We start from the raw sequence: 20,756 nt of genomic DNA, 5'->3' as shown, positions 1-20,756 counted from the left end.
TCCCCATCTTTTTCTCTCTACTTCTTCTGTCTTGTTCATTTTATCTGTATATTAATGTGTATTGTACGTGTTGTCCCCCCCTGTCTGTAAATATTATTATTTATTATGTTCAGCGTCTTTGGGTCACTGAAAAGCGCTATATAAATAAAAGTTATTATTATTATTATTATTACTTCAGAACCTTTGTAAAGTACTTCAGAACCTTTGTAACGTAGTTCAGAACCTTTGTAAAGTACTTCAGAACCTTTGTAAAGTACTTCAGAACTACAGGACCTTTGTAAAGTACTTCAGAACTTCAGGACCTTTGTAAAGTACTTCAGAACCTTTGTAAAGTACTTCAGAACTACAGGACCTTTGTAAAGTACTTCAGAACTTCAGGACCTTTGTAAAGTACTTCAGAACTTCAGGACCTTTGTAAAGTACTTCATAACCTTTGTAAAGTACTTCAGGACCTTTGTAAAGTACTTCAGAACCTTTGTAACATACTTCAGAACCTTTATAAAGTATTTCATAACCTTTGTAAAGTACTTCAGAACTTCAGGACCTTTGTAAAGTACTTCAGGACCTTTGTAAAGACACAAATAAGAGCTGGATCTATGACAGGTCCGAGCTGATCGTTGGCGATTAGAACTGACAGATCGATAGTTCCAGACTCCGAGCCGCCGGGACACAGACCTGACTGGGACGGGCTCCGGCCGGTTCCTATGCGACGAGTGTCTCACAGCCCGGTTCCTCTCGTGTGCGTTTCCAGTACAAAGCGTCACGTACTTGGCGTTTATCGTGACGAGAATGGTTTGAGGCGAAGTCGGTCGTGACTGTAGAAATATTGCTCAAAACCGTGAGAACGTCGTCGATCACGATTCATTCCAGTGCAATTCTGTTACGTTTGGTTTGATTTCTTTACGCCTTAAATCCACTTTAGTTTCCCTTTGGACGTCGTCTGTTTGTTTTATTACGTTTATTTTATCTTGTGTTTTTTAATCTTTCTGTCTTTAAACATTTAAAATCAATATGTAAGAACTTCAACTTTTCAACTGGTTCAAAATGCAGCAGCAAGATTACTAACAGGAACAAAAAGAAGAGAGCACATTACGCCGGTGCTGAAGTCTCTTCACTGGCTCCCCGTCGAGTCTAGAATCAAATTTAAAATTCTACTCTTGACCTACAAAGCCATAAATGACATGGCCCCATCCTACCTCAAAGATGCTATAGAACCATATCATCCAAACAGAGCTCTTCACTCTCAGAATGCCGGCCTTCTGGTGGTGCCAAGAGTCTCTAAAAGTACTGTAGGAGGTAGAGCGTTTAGCTACCAAGCTCCTGTGTTATGGAATCAGCTCCCGACCCATGTTAAATATGCTGACACAGTCTCTTCATTTAAGTCCAGGCTTAAAACGTTCCTCTTCGAAATCGCTTATGGTCAGAGTAGTTAGGAACAGAAACATAAACCCACAGCTTTAGCTACGCTGCCCTAGGAGTAACTATGCTGGGGGAAGTATGACAGCTTGAGCACTATCCTCTTCTTCTTCTGACTACTTATGCTATCAAACAATATTATATAAACTGTTCACCGCCTTCTTTTTCTTTCTCTCACTCCTGAGGACCTGTGGACCCAGATGTCCCTCTCCTGGTGAAGTGGTCCCTGCCCTGTGTGGACGGTCCCTCATCTGCCTGAAGAGTGGGTCCAGCCCCAGTCTCCCTCGTGTCCGTCTGTGAGAGTGGGATCTCTCCTTCACTGGAACTCCTCCAGGTTTCTACGCTTTTTTCCCAAAGAGGTTTTTTTTGTAGTTTTTCCTGGCCGAGAAGGAGAGTCTAAGGACAGAGGACCCTGGGACATCGTCCCTCGCCACCACAGACATTGTCTGACTTCATCGCCACCACAGACATTGTTGATTCATTTCTCCCTGTGGCCCTCAGAGGCAACTGTTGTTGTGATTTTGGGCCTTACAAAAATAAATTAATTTGATTTGATTTGAAGAAAAAACAATTGTTAGCGTCTTAAAGATATCGCCATAAATATCGTACGATGCCTTTTGTGTTAATATTGTACGAGATATTTACGTTTTTCCAGTTTAAATCCATATTTCATCTTTTCACACTTAAATCATCAAGATCCACAGTTTTAAGACTCAAAGAACGTTTTTAATTCTTTCTCGTTGAATTTCACATTTTACATCGTACAACGTTGGAGCTGATGCTTTCTCCGTGTGACGTTATATTCCTCAAACAGCATAAAAACAGACTAAACATAAAACTCGTCTCTTATTGATGTGATGAGATGGAAAAGTTTACCTTGTTTTTCCCGGTCGTGTCGCTCCAGTGCGAGAAGAAGAATCATGAGCGGTTGTCACGGCGCCAGGTCCTAGCAACAGTTTACGAGTCAGGTTTCTGTGTGACATCTGAGCCCACACACAAGAGGCGTGGTCAGGAGTGAGGTGTCAGAGAGGAAGACGTGAAGGTATCAGTGGTGCCTGTAGTGATCGGAGCACTCGGGGCAGTGACCCTCAAACTGGAGGAATGACTTGAGCAGATCCAGGAAAAACATCTCGGTCCAGAAAAGTGCAGGAACAGCAAAGATACTGAAGAACCCTCAAGCTCCCAGGGGCCTCTGGGGGAGGACCTGAGCTTGAAGGGGAGAAATATATATATATCATACACATCGTCTTTAATACACGTCTTTATTACATGTCTTTATTACATATCTTTATTACACGTCTTTATTACACGTCTTTATTACTTGTCTTTATTACATGTCGTTAATACATGTCTTTGGTACATGTCTTTATTACATGTCTTTATTACACGTCTTTATTACACGTCTTTATTACACGTCTTTATTACATGTCTTTATTACACATCTTTATTACATGTCTTTATTACTTGTCTTTATTACATGTCGTTAATACATGTCTTTATTACATGTCTTTATTACACGTCTTATTACATGTCTATATTACATGTCGTTATTACATGTCTTTGGTGCATGTCTTTATTACATATCTTTATTACACGTCTTTATTACACGTCTTTATTACACGTCTTTAATACACGTCTTTATTACATGTCTTTATTACACATCTTTATTACATGTCTTTATTACTTGTCTTTATTACATGTCGTTAATATATGTCTTTATTACATGTCTTTATTACACGTCTTATTACATGTCTATATTACATGTCGTTATTACATGTCTTTGGTACATGTCTTTATTACATATCTTTATTACACGTCTTTATTACACGTCTTTATTACACGTCTTTAATACACGTCTTTATTACATGTCTTTATTACACATCTTTATTACATGTCTTTATTACTTGTCTTTATTACATGTCGTTAATACATGTCTTTATTACATATCTTTATTACACGTCTTTATTACATGTCTTTATTACATATCTTTATTACACGTCTTTATTAAACGTCTTTATTACTTGTCTTTATTACATGTCGTTAATACATGTCTTTGGTACATGTCTTTATTACATGTCTTTATTACACGTCTTTATTACACGTCTTTATTACACGTCTTTATTACATGTCTTTATTACACATCTTTATTACATGTCTTTATTACTTGTCTTTATTACATGTCGTTAATACATGTCTTTATTACATGTCTTTATTACACGTCTTATTACATGTCTATATTACATGTCGTTATTACATGTCTTTGGTACATGTCTTTATTACATATCTTTATTACACGTCTTTATTACACGTCTTTATTACACGTCTTTAATACACGTCTTTATTACATGTCTTTATTACACATCTTTATTACATGTCTTTATTACTTGTCTTTATTACATGTCGTTAATACATGTCTTTATTACATATCTTTATTACACGTCTTTATTACACGTCTTTATTACACGTCTTTAATACACGTCTTTATTACATGTCGTTAATACATGTCTTTATTACATATCTTTATTACACGTCTTATTACATGTCTATATTACATGTCTTTATTACACGTCTTTATTACATGTCTTTATTACACGTCTGAGCTCTCCACGTGTCACTCTCAGGGCTGTGGGAGGACATGGGGGGTCGGTGAAAACAGGACTTTCGTGTGAGGAAAAGCACACCTCCCCGCTGCGCCTCCCGGTCCTGTCCGGCAGAGGGCGCAGTTTGTCCGCGGCGGCGCTTTTGTCCCTCGCCCGCCTGAGAGCGGCTCGTCTGCGGCTGCTGTTCCCGAGGCTGCGCCTTAAACCCGCCGGACCAGCGGTGCTGCTGCGTGTGCTGGACAACAGTGAGTATCCTCCGGCTTTCACGCGCCACTAAACGCACCGTCACCCGCGGGCTTTACGTGCCGTTCGAACCGCAAAAAGAAAGAACCGCCGGGATCTGGAGCCGCACCGCGTTTGTCCCGAAGTGTGCGGGATTTTAACCCAAAACCGAGGACTTCACTTCCAGCCAATTAAGCTAGCTCGCGTGCGGGATTACGCCCTTTAAAGTTTGATAAAGCCGCGGGACAGTTGTAAACGCGTCTGCGCGGACACTTTTGCGTGTTCTGCCGGTGACGGAAGCGGTGTTTTGTCTCACATTTTCACGCGTTTCTTCTTCTTCGCTCGTGTAGCATCCGCGGCTAACGCTAAACCTCCCGATTTTAGCCGTGTCACGCTTTTCTTTCATGTCCGCGGAGTTTGCGCCCCACGTGAAGGCGAAACGCGGCGTAAATGTGCGGGTTCGTGTGCGGTTCGTATACGGTTCGTGTGCGGGTTCGTGCGGGGGAACAGGCTGGAGAAGCAGAGCGCGCTCCGCCGCTCTGACAGCCCGGGATGGAGCCTCTGATCCCGGGCGGAGCGGAGCACATCTGCCCCGCGCTCCGGAGCTGCTTCTGCGGGAAACAACGACACGTTCATCGGCCCCAAAAAGTGGAAGAAATACGAGTGAAAATGTGGATTTCACTGGAGGAACTGGGACTAAATATGTCACAGATTGTGTCAAATCAAAGTGTTTAGTGCAGATTAAACACAGACACGTGTGAGAGACGCTGTATTTACTCTAAAACACACAAGACACTTTTATTTATTTATATTTAAGCATTATTTCTGTGGTTTATGTTACAGTCCAAGTTTAAACTTATTCTGATCAAAAAGTATTTGAAAATTCAGCAGCAACAAACAATAATTTGAGGAGTAAATGAGTCAAACAATTAGTTCTATTGAAGATTTAAATACATTATAAACCGAATAAAGGTGTAAATGTGACTGAAAACATGAAGGAAGTATTACGTGTTTGGATATTTTGGTTTAATAACGCTCGCCTTTGTGGTGTTCTAGATATATAGTTATAGATATGAATCCTCTGTGATCGTTGATAACCTGGACAAACTCGAGCTTTTGTAACAAAGACGTCGTCGTTATTACATCAACATGTCAAAAAGAATAGTTCACTTCATTTATGAATATTGTGTCTTCAGTCGCTTTGTTTACTCCTTTATTTGGCTCATTATGTATTTAAAACCTCTAATTACACATTACAAATTGTTAGAGAAAGTAATAATAGTGCGACACCTGAACCTCGTGTTTATTACAATGTTATAGTTTATTATACACACGTTTGACCGCTCTGGCTCCTGCTCTGGCTCCTGCTCTGGCTCCTGCTCTGACCGCTCTGGCTCCTGCTCTGACCGCTCTGGCTCCTGCTCTGACCGCTCTGGCTCCTGCTCTGACCGCTCTGGCTCCTGTTCTGACCGCTCTGGCTCCTGCTCTGGCTCCTGCTCTGACCGCTCTGGCTCCTGCTCTGACCGCTCTGGCTCCTGCTCTGACCGCTCTGGCTCCTGCTCTGACCGCTCTGGCTCCTGCTCTGACCGCTCTGGCTCCTGCTCTGGCTCCTGCTCTGGCTCCTGCTCTGACTGCTCTGGCTCCTGCTCTGACCGCTCTGGCTCCTGCTCTGACCGCTCTGGCTCCTGCTCTGGCTCCTGCTCTGACCGCTCTGGCTCCTGCTCTGACCGCTCTGGCTCCTGCTCTGACTGCTCTGGCTCCTGCTCTGACCGCTCTGGCTCCTGCTCTGACCGCTCTGGCTCCTGCTCTGGCTCCTGCTCTGGCTCCTGCTCTGACTGCTCTGGCTCCTGCTCTGACCGCTCTGGCTCCTGCTCTGACCGCTCTGGCTCCTGCTCTGACCGCTCTGGCTCCTGCTCTGGCTTCTGCTCTGACTGCTCTGGCTCTTGCTCTGACCGCTCTGGTTCCTGCTCTGACCGCTCTGGCTCCTGCTCTGACTGCTCTGGCTCCTGCTCTGACCGCTCTGGCTCCTGCTCTGACCGCTCTGGCTCCTGCTCTGACCGCTCTGGCTCCTGCTCTGGCTTCTGCTCTGACTGCTCTGGCTCTTGCTCTGACCGCTCTGGCTCTTGCTCTGACCGCTCTGGCTCCTGCTCTGACTGCTCTGGTTCCTGCTCTGACCGCTCTGGCTCCTGCTCTGACCGCTCTGGCTCCTGCTCTGACTGCTCTGGCTCCTGCTCTGACCGCTCTGGCTCCTGCTCTGACCGCTCTGGCTCTTGCTCTGACCGCTCTGGCTCCTGCTCTGACCGCTCTGGCTCCTGCTCTGACCGCTCTGGCTCCTGCTCTGACCGCTCTGGCTCTTGCTCTGACCGCTCTGGCTCTTGCTCTGACCGCTCTGGCTCTTGCTCTGACCGCTCTGGCTCCTGCTCTGACCGCTCTGGCTCCTGCTCTGACCGCTCTGGCTCCTGCTCTGACCGCTCTGGCTCCTGCTCTGGCTCCTGCTCTGGCTCCTGCTCTGACTGCTCTGGCTCCTGCTCTGACCGCTCTGGCTCCTGCTCTGACCGCTCTGGCTCCTGCTCTGGCTTCTGCTCTGACTGCTCTGGCTCCTGCTCTGACCGCTCTGGCTCCTGCTCTGACCGCTCTGGCTCCTGCTCTGACTGCTCTGGCTCCTGCTCTGACCGCTCTGGCTCCTGCTCTGACCGCTCTGGCTCCTGCTCTGACCGCTCTGGCTCCTGCTCTGACCGCTCTGGCTCCTGCTCTGGCTCCTGCTCTGGCTCCTGCTCTGACTGCTCTGGTTCCTGCTCTGACCGCTCTGGCTCCTGCTCTGACCGCTCTGGCTCCTGCTCTGACTGCTCTGGCTCCTGCTCTGACCGCTCTGGCTCCTGCTCTGACTGCTCTGGCTCCTGCTCTGACTGCTCTGGCTCCTGCTCTGACCGCTCTGGCTCCTGCTCTGACCGCTCTGGCTCCTGCTCTGGCTCCTGCTCTGACCGCTCTGGCTCCTGCTCTGACCGCTCTGGCTCCTGCTCTGACTGCTCTGGCTCCTGCTCTGACCGCTCTGGCTCCTGCTCTGACCGCTCTGGCTCCTGCTCTGGCTCCTGCTCTGGCTCCTGCTCTGACTGCTCTGGCTCCTGCTCTGACCGCTCTGGCTCCTGCTCTGACCGCTCTGGCTCCTGCTCTGACCGCTCTGGCTCCTGCTCTGACCGCTCTGGCTCCTGCTCTGGCTCCTGCTCTGGCTTCTGCTCTGACTGCTCTGGCTCTTGCTCTGACCGCTCTGGCTCCTGCTCTGACCGCTCTGGCTCCTGCTCTGGCTTCTGCTCTGACTGCTCTGGCTCTTGCTCTGACCGCTCTGGCTCCTGCTCTGACCGCTCTGGCTCCTGCTCTGACTGCTCTGGCTCCTGCTCTGACCGCTCTGGCTCCTGCTCTGACCGCTCTGGCTCCTGCTCTGACCGCTCTGGCTCCTGCTCTGGCTTCTGCTCTGACTGCTCTGGCTCTTGCTCTGACCGCTCTGGCTCCTGCTCTGACCGCTCTGGCTCCTGCTCTGACCGCTCTGGCTCCTGCTCTGACCGCTCTGGCTCCTGCTCTGACCGCTCTGGCTCCTGCTCTGGCTCCTGCTCTGGCTCTTGCTCTGACCGCTCTGGCTCCTGCTCTGACCGCTCTGGCTCCTGCTCTGACCGCTCTGGCTCCTGCTCTGACCGCTCTGGCTCCTGCTCTGGCTCCTGCTCTGACCGCTCTGGCTCCTGCTCTGACCGCTCTGGCTCCTGCTCTGACTGCTCTGGCTCCTGCTCTGACCGCTCTGGCTCCTGCTCTGACCGCTCTGGCTCCTGCTCTGGCTCCTGCTCTGGCTCCTGCTCTGACTGCTCTGGCTCCTGCTCTGACCGCTCTGGCTCCTGCTCTGACCGCTCTGGCTCCTGCTCTGACCGCTCTGGCTCCTGCTCTGACCGCTCTGGCTCCTGCTCTGGCTCCTGCTCTGGCTTCTGCTCTGACTGCTCTGGCTCTTGCTCTGACCGCTCTGGCTCCTGCTCTGACCGCTCTGGCTCCTGCTCTGGCTCCTGCTCTGACTGCTCTGGCTCCTGCTCTGACCGCTCTGGCTCCTGCTCTGACCGCTCTGGCTCCTGCTCTGACCGCTCTGGCTCCTGCTCTGACCGCTCTGGCTCCTGCGGCTCTTGCTCTGACCGCTCTGGCTCCTGCTCTGACCGCTCTGGCTCCTGCTCTGACCGCTCTGGCTCCTGCTCTGACCGCTCTGGCTCCTGCTCTGGCTCCTGCTCTGGCTCCTGCTCTGACTGCTCTGGCTCCTGCTCTGACCGCTCTGGCTCCTGCTCTGGCTCCTGCTCTGACCGCTCTGGCTCCTGCTCTGACCGCTCTGGCTCCTGCTCTGACTGCTCTGGCTCCTGCTCTGACCGCTCTGGCTCCTGCTCTGACCGCTCTGGCTCCTGCTCTGACCGCTCTGGCTCCTGCTCTGGCTTCTGCTCTGACTGCTCTGGCTCTTGCTCTGACCGCTCTGGCTCCTGCTCTGACCGCTCTGGCTCCTGCTCTGGCTCCTGCTCTGACTGCTCTGGCTCCTGCTCTGACTGCTCTGGCTCCTGCTCTGACCGCTCTGGCTCCTGCTCTGACCGCTCTGGCTCCTGCTCTGGCTCCTGCTCTGACCGCTCTGGCTCCTGCTCTGACCGCTCTGGCTCCTGCTCTGACCGCTCTGGCTCCTGCTCTGACCGCTCTGGCTCCTGCTCTGACCGCTCTGGCTCCTGCTCTGACCGCTCTGGCTCCTGCTCTGACTGCTCTGGCTCCTGCTCTGACCGCTCTGGCTCCTGCTCTGGCTTCTGCTCTGACTGCTCTGGCTCTTGCTCTGACCGCTCTGGCTCCTGCTCTGACCGCTCTGGCTCCTGCTCTGACTGCTCTGGCTCCTGCTCTGACCGCTCTGGCTCCTGCTCTGACCGCTCTGGCTCTTGCTCTGACCGCTCTGGCTCCTGCTCTGACCGCTCTGGCTCCTGCTCTGACCGCTCTGGCTCCTGCTCTGACCGCTCTGGCTCTTGCTCTGACCGCTCTGGCTCTTGCTCTGACCGCTCTGGCTCCTGCTCTGACCGCTCTGGCTCCTGCTCTGACCGCTCTGGCTCCTGCTCTGACCGCTCTGGCTCTTGCTCTGACCGCTCTGGCTCTTGCTCTGACCGCTCTGGCTCCTGCTCTGACCGCTCTGGCTCCTGCTCTGACCGCTCTGGCTCCTGCTCTGGCTCCTGCTCTGGCTCCTGCTCTGACTGCTCTGGCTCCTGCTCTGACCGCTCTGGCTCCTGCTCTGACCGCTCTGGCTCCTGCTCTGGCTCCTGCTCTGACCGCTCTGGCTCCTGCTCTGACCGCTCTGGCTCCTGCTCTGACCGCTCTGGCTCCTGCTCTGACCGCTCTGGCTCCTGCTCTGACTGCTCTGGTTCCTGCTCTGACCGCTCTGGCTCCTGCTCTGACTGCTCTGGCTCCTGCTCTGACCGCTCTGGCTCCTGCTCTGACCGCTCTGGCTCCTGCTCTGACCGCTCTGGCTCCTGCTCTGACCGCTCTGGCTCCTGCTCTGGCTCCTGCTCTGGCTCCTGCTCTGACCGCTCTGGCTCTTGCTCTGACCGCTCTGGCTCCTGCTCTGACTGCTCTGGCTCCTGCTCTGACCGCTCTGGCTCCTGCTCTGACCGCTCTGGCTCCTGCTCTGACCGCTCTGGCTCCTGCTCTGGCTTCTGCTCTGACTGCTCTGGCTCTTGCTCTGACCGCTCTGGCTCCTGCTCTGACCGCTCTGGCTCCTGCTCTGACCGCTCTGGCTCCTGCTCTGACCGCTCTGGTTCCTGCTCTGACCGCTCTGGCTCCTGCTCTGGCTCCTGCTCTGGCTCCTGCTCTGACTGCTCTGGCTCCTGCTCTGACCGCTCTGGCTCCTGCTCTGACCGCTCTGGCTCCTGCTCTGGCTCCTGCTCTGACCGCTCTGGCTCCTGCTCTGACCGCTCTGGCTCCTGCTCTGACTGCTCTGGCTCCTGCTCTGACCGCTCTGGCTTCTGGCTCCTGCTCTGACCGCTCTGGCTCCTGCTCTGACCGCTCTGGCTCCTGCTCTGACCGCTCTGGCTCCTGCTCTGGCTTCTGCTCTGACTGCTCTGGCTCCTGCTCTGACCGCTCTGGCTCTTGCTCTGACCGCTCTGGCTCCTGCTCTGACCGCTCTGGCTCCTGCTCTGACCGCTCTGGCTCCTGCTCTGACCGCTCTGGCTCCTGCTCTGACCGCTCTGGCTCCTGCTCTGACCGCTCTGGCTCCTGCTCTGACTGCTCTGGCTCCTGCTCTGACCGCTCTGGCTCCTGCTCTGGCTTCTGCTCTGACTGCTCTGGCTCTTGCTCTGACCGCTCTGGCTCCTGCTCTGACCGCTCTGGCTCCTGCTCTGACTGCTCTGGCTCCTGCTCTGACCGCTCTGGCTCCTGCTCTGACCGCTCTGGCTCTTGCTCTGACCGCTCTGGCTCCTGCTCTGACCGCTCTGGCTCCTGCTCTGACCGCTCTGGCTCCTGCTCTGACCGCTCTGGCTCCTGCTCTGACCGCTCTGGCTCTTGCTCTGACCGCTCTGGCTCTTGCTCTGACCGCTCTGGCTCCTGCTCTGACCGCTCTGGCTCCTGCTCTGACCGCTCTGGCTCTTGCTCTGACCGCTCTGGCTCTTGCTCTGACCGCTCTGGCTCCTGCTCTGACCGCTCTGGCTCCTGCTCTGACCGCTCTGGCTCCTGCTCTGGCTCCTGCTCTGGCTCCTGCTCTGACTGCTCTGGCTCCTGCTCTGACCGCTCTGGCTCCTGCTCTGACCGCTCTGGCTCCTGCTCTGGCTCCTGCTCTGACCGCTCTGGCTCCTGCTCTGACCGCTCTGGCTCCTGCTCTGACCGCTCTGGCTCCTGCTCTGACCGCTCTGGCTCCTGCTCTGACTGCTCTGGTTCCTGCTCTGACCGCTCTGGCTCCTGCTCTGACTGCTCTGGCTCCTGCTCTGACCGCTCTGGCTCCTGCTCTGACCGCTCTGGCTCCTGCTCTGACCGCTCTGGCTCCTGCTCTGACCGCTCTGGCTCCTGCTCTGGCTCCTGCTCTGGCTCCTGCTCTGACCGCTCTGGCTCTTGCTCTGACCGCTCTGGCTCCTGCTCTGACTGCTCTGGCTCCTGCTCTGACCGCTCTGGCTCCTGCTCTGACCGCTCTGGCTCCTGCTCTGACCGCTCTGGCTCCTGCTCTGGCTTCTGCTCTGACTGCTCTGGCTCTTGCTCTGACCGCTCTGGCTCCTGCTCTGACCGCTCTGGCTCCTGCTCTGACCGCTCTGGCTCCTGCTCTGACCGCTCTGGTTCCTGCTCTGACCGCTCTGGCTCCTGCTCTGGCTCCTGCTCTGGCTCCTGCTCTGACTGCTCTGGCTCCTGCTCTGACCGCTCTGGCTCCTGCTCTGACCGCTCTGGCTCCTGCTCTGGCTCCTGCTCTGACCGCTCTGGCTCCTGCTCTGACCGCTCTGGCTCCTGCTCTGACTGCTCTGGCTCCTGCTCTGACCGCTCTGGCTTCTGGCTCCTGCTCTGACCGCTCTGGCTCCTGCTCTGACCGCTCTGGCTCCTGCTCTGACCGCTCTGGCTCCTGCTCTGGCTTCTGCTCTGACTGCTCTGGCTCCTGCTCTGACCGCTCTGGCTCTTGCTCTGACCGCTCTGGCTCCTGCTCTGACCGCTCTGGCTCCTGCTCTGACCGCTCTGGCTCCTGCTCTGACCGCTCTGACCGCTCCGTTGCAGGAAGGTGAAGAGGATGTGCTGGGAAGTGTTTTTTACGGTGCTTGAATTAAAACATGTCAATAACGACATTAACGCTCGTGATGATTCAGGTCAGAAAAGAATCGTACGAGCCGAATATAATAATCACTATTCTTAAGTCTTTATAATTCAACCTGTTTTCCAGAATAAAACATACAGTATCTGAGGAAACGTACGAGATTTCACAGTTATAATCGTGAATAATGGTTAAATCGTGACGCCTCAGACTCTAATGTGTGAGGAATGTGTCTGTGAAACGCACAAAAGGTGAACGGGCCGTACAAGAAACCACAAAAGTGCAGAAATATCAGTCATTTTGGGAGATTTTGAACCGTTTCATCATCAATTGCGATTTTAAACACGTTTTAAACATCTCCCGTACAGACAAATACAGTCACACACGACTTATGACATCGTCCCCTTCGTCCTGTCACTCACATTGTCTTCTTCTGCAGGGGTTCTGTCCCTGTCGGTGTTACTCCACGTCGCCCCCTAGCGCCCGTCCGCCATGTTCAACCTGATGAAGAAGGACAAGGAGCGGGACAGCGTGCGGAAGGAGAAGAAGAAGGAGCGCATGTCGGCCGCCGAGCTGCGCAGCCTGGACGAGATGAGCAAGCGCCGCGGCTTCTTCGACCGCAAGCGCGAGGCCAAGCGCGAGTCCAAGGGCAAGCTGGAGATCTCCAACCCCATCCCCATCAAGGTGGCGAGCGGCGGCGGCGAGCTGACGCTGGCCGACATCGAGGCAGACGGCCTGAGCATCCGGAGCAACCGCAGCAGCGTGGCGATGGACGACCAGCTGAGCGCCGCCAGTTCCACCGACGACCTGAAGGGGGAGTCCTCGCTGGACCCCAGGGGCTCCGTCAGGGACCGGGTGGCGCAGTTCGGGTCCATCGCCAAGCAGAACTCCTCCCAGGTGGGACAGGTGGGTGGAGTCTAAGGCTTTATGCTCGTCACGTTATTTGACTTTATTTCAGTTTTTATTATTATTTTATGTTTTGTTGTTATTTATTTCATTTGTGTATTTGTATTTGATTGTTTTCATTAAATTAAAATGAATTAATTGTATTTTATTTTTATTTATTTTAGTTTATATTTATTTTGTTTGACAGAAACACTCAGCAAAAGGCACTTTTCACTAACGTCTGTTTCTATTTTATTACCGTGTTATTACCGTGTTATTACTGTGTTATTACGTGTTATTACTGTTATTACTGTGTTATTAACGTGGCGTTACTAACGTGGCGTTAACCGTGTTGATTGCAGCGTTAATTACTGTGTTATTACCGTGTTATTACCGGTGTTATTGCAATGTTAATTACCGTATTATTTGCCGTGTTAATTACATGTTATTAACCGTGTTATTGCAGCAATATTGCAGCGTTATTTACCGTGCTATTACCATGTTATTACTGTTTCTAACTTGGTTTCCTCTCCTCAGATGATGAAGCGTTTCTCCTTCTCTCAGCGGAGCAAAGAGGAGAGCCCGTCTGAGGGTTCCACGCCGTCGGGCCCCAACTCGGCCGCGCCCTCGCCCCAAGTGGAGAGCAAGGTGTTCAACATGCTCCGCAAACACAGCGCGAAACAACCCCCAGGAAACCCGCCTCCGGACCCCCCCTACGCACCCCCCGCCAAGCGCCCTTGCGTCCCCCCCGAGCTGGTGCCCAGGACCTTCCCGGCGCAGCTCCAGCTCCCGCCCGTGGTGGCCCCGGTGGCCCCGCAGACCAGAGAGCTGGAGCTGCAGCGCCGGAACACCGGCGACTTCGGCTTCTCACTGCGGCGGACCACCATGTTGGACCGCAGTCCGGACGGCGGCGTTTACCGGAGGGTGGTCCATTTCGCCGAGCCGGGAGCGGGGACCAAGGATCTGGCGCTGGGCTTGGTTCCCGGCGACCGGCTTGTGGAAATCAACGGGAGGAACGTGGAGAACAAAAGCCGTGATGAGATCGTGGAGATGATTCGACAGAGCGGAGACACGGTCCAGCTGAAGGTCCAGCCCATCCTGGAGCTGAGCGAGCTGAGCCGCTGCTGGTTAAAGAACGCCGAGGGACAGAGGAGGGACGCCAGACATGTGAGTGCACGCCATGCGGTCCGGACGGGTCCGGATGGGTCAAATGTGGGGCATCAGGCCCATTCTGGTTTGGTCGGTCGATGAAGTTGAGTTGGTCGAGAACTTCTTCTGTTGTTTTTAAAGCAGGAGAAGACTGAAGTGTCTCAAACTGCTGTGTTTTCTATCTGCAGTGTCAGACCTGGTTTAGTCCTGGTTTAGTCCTGGTTTAGTCCTGGTTTAGTCCTGGTTTAGACCTGGTTTAGTCCTGGTTTAGTCCTGGTATAGACCTGGTTTAGACCTGGTTTAGTCCTGGTTTAGACCTGGTTTAGACCTGGTTTAGACCTGGTTTAGTCCTGGTTTAGACCTGGTTTAGACCTGGTTTAGTCCTGGTTTAGTCCTGGTTTAGACCTGGTTTAGACCTGGTTTAGACCTGGTTTTGACCTGGTTTAGTCCTGGTTTAGACCTGGTTTAGTCCTGGTTTAGTCCTGGTATAGACCTGGTTTAGACCTGGTTTAGTCCTGGTATAGACCTGGTTTAGTCCTGGTATAGACCTGGTTTAGACCTGGTTTAGTCCTGGTATAGACCTGGTTTAGTCCTGGTTTAGACCTGGTTTAGACCTGGTTTAGACCTGGTTTAGTCCTGGTTTAGACCTGGTTTAGACCTGGTTTAGACCTGGTATAGACCTGGTTTAGACCTGGTTTAGTCCTGGTTTAGACCTGGTTTAGTCCTGGTTTAGACCTGGTTTAGACCTGGTTTAGTCCTGGTTTAGTCCTGGTTTAGACCTGGTTTAGACCTGGTTTAGTCCTGGTTTAGACCTGGTTTAGTCCTGGTTTAGTCCTGGTATAGACCTGGTTTAGACCTGGTTTAGTCCTGGTTTAGACCTGGTTTAGACCTGGTTTAGACCTGGTTTAGATCCGGTTCTTTAAACTGGCCTGCTTTTGTCTGGTTTCCGTCAGGTTTAGTCAATGTTTATTTAATCTTTTAGTCATTTTTATCCCTAATCTAAAGTCTCTGTTATTGTTTATGAACTTTGTTGGATCAACTTTTTAAAGAGTTTTTATGATCCAGAAACAAGCAATAGATTCAGTCACATGACCGTCCACATGACCATGTGACCACATGACCACGTGACCACATGACCGTCCACATGACCACATGACCGTCCACATGACCACATGACCGTCCACATGACCACGTGACCACATGACCGTCCACATGACCATGTGACCACATGACCGTCCACATGACCACGTGACCACATGACCGTCCACATGACCACGTGACCACATGACCGTCCACATGACCACGTGACCACATGACCGTCCACATGACCACGTGACCACATGACCGTCCACATGACCATGTGACCACATGACCACGTGACCACATGACCGACCACGTGACCACATGACCGTCCACATGACCACATGACCGTCCACATGACCATGTGACCACATGACCACGTGACCACATGACCGTCCACATGACCACATGACCGTCCACATGACCACATGACCGTCCACATGACCACGTGACCACATGACCGTCCACATGACCACGTGACCACATGACCGTCCACATGACCACGTCACCACATGACAGTCCACATGACCACGTGACCACATGACCGTCCACATGACCACGTGACCACATGACCGTCCACATGACCACGTGACCACATGACCGTCCACATGACCACATGACCGTCCACATGACCATGTGACCACATGACCACGTGACCACATGACCGTCCACATGACCACATGACCGTCCACATGACCACATGACCGTCCACATGACCACGTGACCACATGACCGTCCACATGACCACGTGACCACATGACCGTCCACATGACCACGTGACCACATGACCGTCCACAGGACCACGTAACCACATGACTGTCCACAGGACCACGTGACCACATGACAGTCCACATGACCATGTGACCACATGACCACGTGACCACGTGACCACGCGACCGTCCACATGACCACGTGACCACATGACCGTCCACATGACCATGTGACCACATGACCACGTGACCACATGACCGTCCACATGACCACGTGACCACATGACCGTCCACATGACCATGTGACCACATGACCACGTGACCACATGACCGTCCACATGACCACGTGACCACATGACCGTCCACATGACCACATGACCGTCCACATGACCACATGACCGTCCACATGACCACGTGACCACATGACAGTCCACATGACCACGTGACCACATGACCGTCCACAGGACCACGTGACCACATGACAGTTCACATGACCATGTGACCACATGACCACGTGACCACGCGACCGTCCACATGACCATGTGACCACATGACCACGTGACCACATGACCGTCCACATGACCACGTGAACACATGACCGTCCACATGACCACGTGACCACATGACCGTCCACAGGACCACGTGACCACATGACCGTCCACAGGACCACGTGACCACATGACCGTCCACATGACCACGTGACCACATGACCGTCCACATGACCACATGACCGTCCACATGACCACATGACCGTCCACATGACCACGTGACCACATGACAGTCCACATGACCACGTGACCACATGACCGTCCACAGGACCACGTGACCACATGACAGTTCACATGACCATGTGACCACATGACCACGTGACCACGCGACCGTCCACATGACCATGTGACCACATGACCACGTGACCACATGACCGTCCACATGACCACGTGAACACATGACCGTCCACATGACCACGTGACCACATGACCGTCCACAGGACCACGTGACCACATGACCGTCCACAGGACCACGTGACCACATGACCGTCCACATGACCATGTGACCATGTGACCACAGTAATGGCTCTACAGTTATAAATCGATCCTTGTTGGTGAAATCCATTGATGTTTCAGATCTTTTCTCATTGATTCAAAAATGCATTTGGAACATTTTACTTTATGTAACAACGACAGAGTTATTTATGTGATAAACAACTGTCACTTTCATCTTCATAAACCTGCTGTTTTTATACTACGTTTGTTGAAATATTCCCTGAAATATTGAATTGTGGAGCTGTAGTTGTTGTGGAGCTGTTGTTGTTGTTGTGTAGGAGCTGTTGTTGTTGTGGAGCTGTTGTTGTTGTTGTGTAGGAGCTGTTGTTGTTGTGGAGCTGTTGTTGTTGTGGAGCTGTTGTTGTTGTGGAGCTGTTGTTGTTGTTGTGGAGCTGTTGTTGTTGTTGTGGAGCTGTTGTTGTTGTTGTGGAGCTGTTGTTGTTGTGGAGGAGCTGTTGTTGTTGTCCCGCCCCTTTATAATAAATACCATTTTCCTTCAGAGAAATATTTACTGTGTGTACTGTGAGTACTGTGAGTACTGTGAGTACTGTGAGTACTGCGTGTACTGCGTGTACTGTGTGTACTGTGTGTACTGTGTGTACTGTGAGTACTGTGAGTACTGCGTGTACTGCGTGTACTGCGTGTACTGTGTGTACTGTGTGTACTGTGAGTACTGTGTGTACTGTGTGTACTGTGAGTACTGTGAGTACTGTGAGTACTGCGTGTACTGTGTGTACTGCGTGTACTGCGTGTACTGCGTGTACTGCGTGTACTGCGTGTACTGCGTGTACTGTGTACTGTGTGTACTGTGTACTGCGTGTACTGCGTGTACTGCGTGTACTGCGTGTACTGCTTGTACTGTGTACTGTGTGTACTGCGTGTACTGCGTGTACTGTGTACTGTGTGTACTGTGAGTACTGTGTGTACTGTGTGTACTGTGTGTACTGTGTGTACTGCGTGTACTGCGTGTACTGCGTGTACTGTGTGTACTGCGTGTACTGTGTGTACTGCGTGTACTGCGTGTACTGTGTACTGTGTGTACTGTGAGTACTGCGTGTACTGCGTGTACTGCGTGTACTGCGTGTACTGTGTGTACTGTGAGTACTGTGTGTACTGTGTGTACTGTGTGTGACTGAAAACATCATATTCAACATCTGTGGAGATTTTAGTTCGTCCAAAGTCCAGATTAGACCCAAACGGCTCATGTTTGCGAGGCAAAGGTCGCCCGTGTGGCCTCGGCTCGGCCTCGGTTCGGCCTCGGCTCGGCCTCGTCGTGGCCTCGTCGTGGCCTCGGCTCGGCCTCGGCTCGGCCTTGTCGTGGCCTCGGCGTGGCCTCGTCGTGGCCTCGGCTCGGCCTCGGCTCGGCCTCGTCGTGGCCTCGGCGTGGCCTCGGCTCCGCCTCGGCTCGGCCTTGTCGTGGCCTCGGCGTGGCCTCGGCGTGGCCTCGGCTCGGCCTCGTCGTGGCCTCGGCCTCGTCGTGGCCTCGGCCTCGGCGTGGCCTCGGCGTGGCCTCGGCTCGGCCTCGGCTCGGCCTCGTCGTGGCCTCGGCGTGGCCTCGGCTCCGCCTCGGCGTGGCCTCGGCTCGGCCTCGTCGTGGCCTCGGCTCGGCCTCGGCTCGGCCTTGTCGTGGCCTCGGCGTGGCCTCGGCGTGGCCTCGGCTCGGCCTCGTCGTGGCCTCGGCCTCGTCGTGGCCTCGGCCTCGGCGTGGCCTCGGCGTGGCCTCGGCGTGGCCTCGGCTCGGCCTCGACTCGGCCTCGTCGTGGCCTCGGTGTGGCCTCGGCGTGGCCTCGGCTCGGCCTCGTCGTGGCCTCGGCGTGGCCTCGGCGTGGCCTCGGCTCGGCCTCGGCGTGGCCTCTGCTCGGCCTCGGCTCCGCCTCGGCGTGGCCTCGGCTCGGCCTCGGCGTGGCCTCGGCTCGGCCTCGTCGTGGCCTCGGCGTGGCCTCGGCTCGGCCTCGTCGTGGCCTCGGCTCGGCCTCGTCGTGGCCTCGGCTCGGCGTGGCCTCAGCTCGGCCTCGTCGTGGCCTTGTCGAGGCCTCGGCGTGGCCTCGGCGTGGCCTCGGCGTGGCCTCGGCTCGGCCTTGTCGTGGCCTCGGCGTGGCCTCGGCTCGGCCACGGCTCGGCCTCGTCGTGGCCTCGGCCTCGTCGTGGCCTCGGCCTCGGCGTGGCCTCGGCCTCGGCGTGGCCTCGGCGTGGCCTCGGCGTGGCCTCGGCTCGGCCTCGTCGTGGCCTCGGCGTGGCCTCGGCTCGGCCTCGTCGTGGCCTCGGCTCGGCCTCGGCGTGGCCTCGGCTCGGCCTCGTCGTGGCCTCGGCTCGGCCTCGTCGTGGGCTCGGCCTCGTCGTGGCCTCGCCTCGGCTTGGCCTCGGCTCGGCGTGGCCTCGGCGTGGCCTCGGCGTGGCCTCGGCTCGGCCTCGGCTCGGCCTCGTCGTGGCCTCGTCGTGGCCTCGGCTCGGCCTCGTCGTGGCCTCGGCGTGGCCTCGGCTCGGCCTCGTCGTGGCCTCGGCTCGGCCTCGGCGTGGCCTCGTCGTGGCCTCGGCGTGGCCTCGGCGTGGCCTCGGCTCGGCCTCGTCGTGGCCTCGGCGTGGCCTCGGCTCGGCCTCGTCGTGGCCTCGGCGTGGCCTCGGCGTGGCCTCGGCTCGGCCTCGTCGTGGCCTCGGCGTGGCCTCGGCGTGGCCTCGGCTCGGACTCGTCGTGGCCTCGGCGTGGCCTCGGCTCGGCCTCGGCTCGGCCTCGTCGTGGCCTCGGCGTGGCCTCGTCGTGGCCTCGGCTCGGCCTCGGCTCGGCCTCGGCTCGGTTTAGACCTGGTATAGACCTGGTTTAGACCTGGTTTAGTCCTGGTTTAGACCTGGTTTAGTCCTGGTTTAGACCTGGTTTAGACCTGGTTTAGTCCTGGTTTAGTCCTGGTTTAGACCTGGTTTAGACCTGGTTTAGTCCTGGTTTAGACCTGGTTTAGTCCTGGTTTAGTCCTGGTATAGACCTGGTTTAGACCTGGTTTAGTCCTGGTTTAGACCTGGTTTAGACCTGGTTTAGACCTGGTTTAGATCCGGTTCTTTAAACTGGCCTGCTTTTGTCTGGTTTCCGTCAGGTTTAGTCAATGTTTATTTAATCTTTTAGTCATTTTTATCCCTAATCTAAAGTCTCTGTTATTGTTTATGAACTTTGTTGGATCAACTTTTTAAAGAGTTTTTATGATCCAGAAACAAGCAATAGATTCAGTCACATGACCGTCCACATGACCATGTGACCACATGACCACGTGACCACATGACCGTCCACATGACCACATGACCGTCCACATGACCACATGACCGTCCACATGACCACGTGACCACATGACCGTCCACATGACCATGTGACCACATGACCGTCCACATGACCACGTGACCACATGACCGTCCACATGACCACGTGACCACATGACCGTCCACATGACCATGTGACCACATGACCACGTGACCACATGACCGACCACGTGACCACATGACCGTCCACATGACCACATGACCGTCCACATGACCATGTGACCACATGACCACGTGACCACATGACCGTCCACATGACCACATGACCGTCCACATGACCACATGACCGTCCACATGACCACGTGACCACATGACCGTCCACATGACCACGTGACCACATGACCGTCCACATGACCACGTCACCACATGACAGTCCACATGACCACGTGACCACATGACCGTCCACATGACCACGTGACCACATGACCGTCCACATGACCACGTGACCACATGACCGTCCACATGACCACATGACCGTCCACATGACCACATGACCGTCCACATGACCACATGACCGTTGTTGTGGAGCTGTTGTTGTTGTGGAGCTGTTGTTGTTGTTGTGGAGCTGTTGTTGTTGTTGTGGAGC

At 54.1% G+C, this 20,756-nt stretch overlaps 1 protein-coding gene across 6 annotated transcripts in view; it reads left to right on the top strand.

Annotated features, from left to right (window-relative positions):
* The first annotated feature begins 12,447 nt into the window (after positions 1-12,447).
* The window catches only part of myo18ab (myosin XVIIIA b), a 162,198-nt gene continuing 153,889 nt past the window's right edge, over positions 12,448-20,756 (top strand). For 3 of the 6 annotated variants that reach the window (XM_072456328.1, XM_072456263.1, XM_072456246.1), the window contains exons 1-2: positions 12,448-12,900; positions 13,426-14,055. In XM_072456328.1, coding sequence (XP_072312429.1) covers positions 12,496-12,900; positions 13,426-14,055 — 1,035 coding nt within the window. In that variant the 5' untranslated portion in view covers positions 12,448-12,495. Of the gene's footprint in view, positions 12,910-13,425; positions 14,056-20,756 lie in introns of all 6 variants that reach the window. The other 3 variants (XM_072456255.1, XM_072456236.1, XM_072456319.1) reach the window with 2 other exon arrangements.

The sequence above is a fragment of the Eucyclogobius newberryi genome, unplaced genomic scaffold, assembly GCF_026437365.1.
Source record: "Eucyclogobius newberryi isolate DKJ021-1_F unplaced genomic scaffold, fEucNew1.0.hap1 SCAF_10, whole genome shotgun sequence".
In the NCBI taxonomy this organism is placed as follows: domain Eukaryota; kingdom Metazoa; phylum Chordata; class Actinopteri; order Gobiiformes; family Gobiidae; genus Eucyclogobius; species Eucyclogobius newberryi.
This window is presented reverse-complemented; position numbering and strand designations above follow the sequence as displayed.